Source organism: Oncorhynchus masou, chromosome 8, assembly GCF_036934945.1.
Source record: "Oncorhynchus masou masou isolate Uvic2021 chromosome 8, UVic_Omas_1.1, whole genome shotgun sequence".
NCBI classification, from domain to species: Eukaryota; Metazoa; Chordata; class Actinopteri; order Salmoniformes; family Salmonidae; genus Oncorhynchus; species Oncorhynchus masou.
Window position 1 is genome coordinate 15,079,094 of NC_088219.1, and position 4,701 is coordinate 15,083,794.

Sequence of the window (4,701 nt, forward strand, 5' to 3'; positions counted from 1 at the left end):
ATAGTGTTTAGCATCTTAGAGGCTGCTGTCCTACATACTGTACGTAGACTTGAAATCACTGGGCACTAATGGAACACTGGTCACTTTAATAATGTTTACATATTTTGCATTACTCATCTCATATGTATAGATTGTATTCTATTCTACTGTATTTTAGTTTATGCCACTCCGACATTGCTTGTCCAAATATTTATATATTCTTAATTCCATTCCTTTTTTTATTTTTTATTTTATTTTTTATTTCACCTTTATTTAACCAGGTAGGCTAGTAGAGAACAAGTTCTCATTTGCAACTGCGACCTGGCCAAGATAAAGCATAGCAGTGTGAACAGACAACACAGAGTTACTCATGGAGTAAACAATAAACAAGTCAATAACACAGTAGAAAAAAAGAGTCTATATACATTGTGTGCAAAAGGCATGAGGAGGTAGGCGAATAATTACAATTTTGCAGATTAACACTGGAGTGATAAATGATCAGATGGTCATGTACAGGTAGAGATATTGGTGTGCAAAAGAGCAGAAAAGTAAATAAATAAAAACAGTATGGGGATGAGGTAGGTAAAATTGGGTGGGCTATTTACCGATAAGACTATGTACAGCTGCAGCAATCGGTTAGCTGCTCAGATAGCAGATGTTTGAAGTTGGTGAGGGAGATAAAAGTCTCCAACTTCAGCGATTTTTGCAATTCGTTCCAGTCACAGGCAGCAGAGAACTGGAACGAAAGGCGGCCAAATGAGGTGTTGGCTTTAGGGATGATCAGTGAGATACACCTGCTGGAGCGCGTGCTACGGGTGGGTGTTGCCATCGTGACCAGTGAACTGAGATAAGGAGGAGCTTTACCTAGCATGGACTTGTAGATGACCTGGAACCAGTGGGTCTGGCGACGAATATATAGCGAGGGCCAGCCGACTAGAGCATACAGGTCGCAGTGGTGGGTGGTATAAGGTGCTTTAGTGACAAAACGGATGGCACTGTGATAAACTGCATCCAGTTTGCTGAGTAGAGTGTTGGAAGCTATTTTGTAGATGACGTCGTGTAGATGTATGTGTACTGTGTGTCTAATTGTGAAATTGTTAGATATTCCTAGTTAGATATTACTGCACTGTTGGAGCTAGAAACACAAGCATTTCGCTACACTCGCAATAACATCTGCTTAATATGTGTATGTGACCAATACAATTTGATTTGATATAGCTGTGTGTCTAGTGGAGTTGACCTGTGTGTCTAGTGGCGCTGAGCTGTGTGTCTAGTGGAGTTGAGTTGTGCGCCTATTGGAGTTGAGCTGTGTGTCTAGTGGAGTTGAGCTGTGAGTCTAGTGGAGTTGAGCTGTGAGTCTAGTGGAGTTGAGCTGTGTCTAGTGGAGTTGAGCTGTGAGTCTAGTGGAGTTGAGCTGTGCATCTAGTGAGTTATGTGTCTAGTCTTAAGAAGCCAGAGCAGATAGGAGGCTTGGGGCTCTGGTTATCAGGAGGTACAGACACAAAGGCCTGTGTGTTCCTCAGTAATTGGATCTGCTCCACCCTGGTGCCCCCAAGACCCTAACCCACCCCTCCTCCTCCTCCTCCTCTATTCCCTCCTCCTCCCCTTCCTCCTCCTCGCCTCCCTCCTCCTCTTCCTCCTCCTCTGTTTCCTCCTCCTCCTCCCCCTCCCCTCCATCCTCCTCCTCCTCCTCTGTTCCCTCCTCCTCCTATTCCTCCTCCTCCCCCAACCCTCCATCCTCCTCCTCCTCCTCCTATTCCTCCTCCTCCCCTTCCTCCTCCTCTTCCTCTGTTTCTTCCTCCTCTGTTTCCTCCTCCTCCCCCTTTCCTACATCCTCCTCCTCCTCCTCCTATTCCTCCTCCTCCCCTTCCTCCTCCTCGCCTCCCTCCTCCTCCTCTTCCTCTGTTTCCTCCTCCTCTGTTTCCTCCTCCTCCTCCCCCTCCCCTCCAGCCTCCTCCTCCTCCTCCTATTCCTCCTCCTCCCCCTCCCCTCCCCTCCATCCTCCTCCTCCTCCTATTCCTCCTCCTCCTCCTCCTCCTCTTCCCCCTCGCCTCCCTCCTCCTCCTCTTCCTCTGTTTCCTCCTCCTCCTCCTCCTCCTCCTCTGTTTCCTCCTCCTCCTCCCCCCCTTCCTCCCCCTCACCTCCCTCCTCCCCCTCTTCCTCTGTTTCCTCCTCTTCTGTTTCCTCCTCCTCCTCCTCCTCCTATTCCTCCTCCTCCCCTTCCTCCTCCTCCTCTTCCTCTGTTTCCTCCTCCTCTGTTCCCTCCTCCTCCCCTTCCTCCTCCTCGCCTCCCTCCTCCTCCTATTCCTCCTCCTCTGTTTCCTCCTCCTCTGATTCCTCCTCCTCCTCCCCCTCCCCTCCATCCTCCTCCTCCTCCTCCTCCTCTATTCCCTCCTCCTCCTATTCCTCCTCCTCCCCCTCCCCTCCATCCTCCTCCTCCTCCTCCTATTCCACCTCCTCCCCTTCCTCCTCCTCGCCTCCCTCCTCCTCCTCTTCCTCTGTTTCCTCCTCCTCTGTTTCCTCCTCCTCCTCCCCCTCCCCTCCATCCTCCTCCTCCTATTCCTCCTCCTCCCCCTCACCTCCCCTCCATCCTCCTCCTCCTCCTATTCCTCCTCCTCCTCCTCCTCCTCCTCCTCCTCGCCTCCCTCCTCCTCCCCTTCCTCTGTTTCCTCCTCCTCTGTTTCCTCCTCCTCCTCTGTTTCCTCCTCCTCCTCCCCTTCCTCCTCCTCCTCCTCTGTTTCCTTCTCCTCCTCCTCTGTTTCCTCCTCCTCCCCTTCCTCCTCCTCCTCCTCCTCCTCGGTTTCCTCCTCCTCTTCCTCCCCTTCCTCCTCCTCGCCTCCCTCTTCCTCCTCTTCCTCTGTTTCCTCCTCTTCTGTTTCCTCCTCCTCTCCATCCTCCTCCTCCTCCTCCTATTCCTCCTCCTCCCCTTCCTCCTCCTCGACCTCCCTCCTCCTCCTCTTCCTCTGTTTCATCCTCCTCTGTTTCCTCCTCCTCCTCCCCCTCCCCTCCATCCTCCTCCTCCTCCTCCTCCTCCTATTCCTCCTCCTCCCCTTCCTTCTCCTCGCCTCCCTCCTCCTCCTCTTCCTCTGTTTCCTCCTCCTCTGTTTCCTCATCCTCCTCCCCCTCCCCTCCATCCTCCTCCTCCTCCTCCTCCTCCTCCTCCTATTCCTCCTCCTCCCCTTCCTCCTCCTCGCCTCCCTCCTCCTCCTCTTCCTCTGTTTCCTCCTCCTCCTCCTCCTCCGTTTCCTCCTCCTCCCCTTCCTCCTCCTCTTCCTCTGTTTCCTCCTCCTCCTCCTCCTCCTATTCCTCCTCCTCCCCTTCCTCCTCCTCCTCCTCCTCCTCCTCCTCCTCCTCCCCTTCCTCCTCCTCTTCCTCTGTTTCCTCCTCCTCCTATTCCTCCTCCTCCCCTTCCTCCTCCTCCTCCTCCTATTCCTCCTCCTCCTCCTATTCCTCCTCCTCCCCTTCCTCCTCCTCTTCCTCTGTTTCCTCCTCCTCTGTTTCCTCCTCCTCCTCCTCCTCCTCCTCCTCTGTTTCCTCCTCCTCCTCCTCCTCCTCTGTTTCATCCTCCTCCCCTTCCTCCTCCTCTTTCTCTGTTTCCTCCTCCTCCCCTTCCTACTCCTCCTCCTCCTCCCCTTCCTCCTCCTCGCCTCCCTCCTCCTCCTCTTCCTCTGTTTCCTCCTCCTCTGTTTCCTCCTCCTCCTCCCCCTCCCCTCCAGCCTCCTCCTCCTCCTCCTCCTCTGTTCCCTCCTCCTCCTCCTCCTCCTCCCCTTCCTCCTCCTCGCCTCCCTCCTCCTCCTCTTCCTCTGTTTCCTCCTCCTCTGTTTCCTCCTCCTCCTCCTCCTCCTCCTCCTCTGTTCCCTCCTCCTCCTCCTCCTCCTCTCCTTCCTCCTCCTATTCCTCCACCTCCCTACACACAACCCCTTCATACGCAACACCACACCAATCACATCACACACACAATAGATCTGAGGGGTTGTGCATCATGAGTTCAGTATTAACACCCTCTAACTAATTTTGTGCATCAGTGTTTTCCTTATTTGTTTTGATCCGCATCATCATTGGAAATGTGTTTGTGTCATGCTTATTCCTGGCTTTAGGGGTACTTTATTAGGTTTAACTTAAAACTTAACCGGAGACTCTTTAGTTGAAAAAGAATTTGAGAAATATAATTTATAGTTATATATATTTGTTTTACCTTTATTGAAGGCAGGGAGTCATACTGAGATCACGGTCTCTTCTGCAAATGAGCCTTGCATGAACACATCAATAAACAACAATTATACAATATATATCTATATATACATGAAATACACTATATATATCTATATATACATGAAATACACTATACATATCTATGTATACATTAAATACACAATACATATCTATATATACATCAAATACACTATACACATCTATATATACATCAAATACACCATACATATCTATATATACATCAAATACACCATACATATCTATATATACATCAAATGCACAATACATATCTATATATACATCAAATACACAATACACATCTATATATACATCAAATACACAATACATGAAAAGCAAAACACAATTATATGAAGAAAACACATTTTTCCGTCAAAAGGCCCTCTTGAATGCCTTAGAGTCACCAACATCACAAACTTTAAAGAATTTTGGAGATCATTCCACATGAGAGGCGCAAAAAAAACCTAAAAACAGATTTACATAACACGGTGG

General features: G+C 49.8%; 1 protein-coding gene and 1 pseudogene across 1 annotated transcript; both read left to right on the forward strand.

Annotated features, from left to right (window-relative positions):
• The first annotated feature begins 2,419 nt into the window (after positions 1-2,419).
• On the forward strand, positions 2,420-2,880 carry LOC135543871 (uncharacterized protein DDB_G0271670-like; annotated as a pseudogene).
• A 64-nt stretch (positions 2,881-2,944) lies between these two features.
• LOC135543870 (uncharacterized protein DDB_G0271670-like) lies at positions 2,945-3,526 on the forward strand (the record flags this gene model as incomplete). Its single annotated transcript, XM_064971190.1, has 1 exon — positions 2,945-3,526. A coding segment is annotated over one exon (582 nt), but the record flags the coding sequence as incomplete, so codon positions are not given.
• Between the last annotated feature and the right edge of the window lie 1,175 nt (positions 3,527-4,701).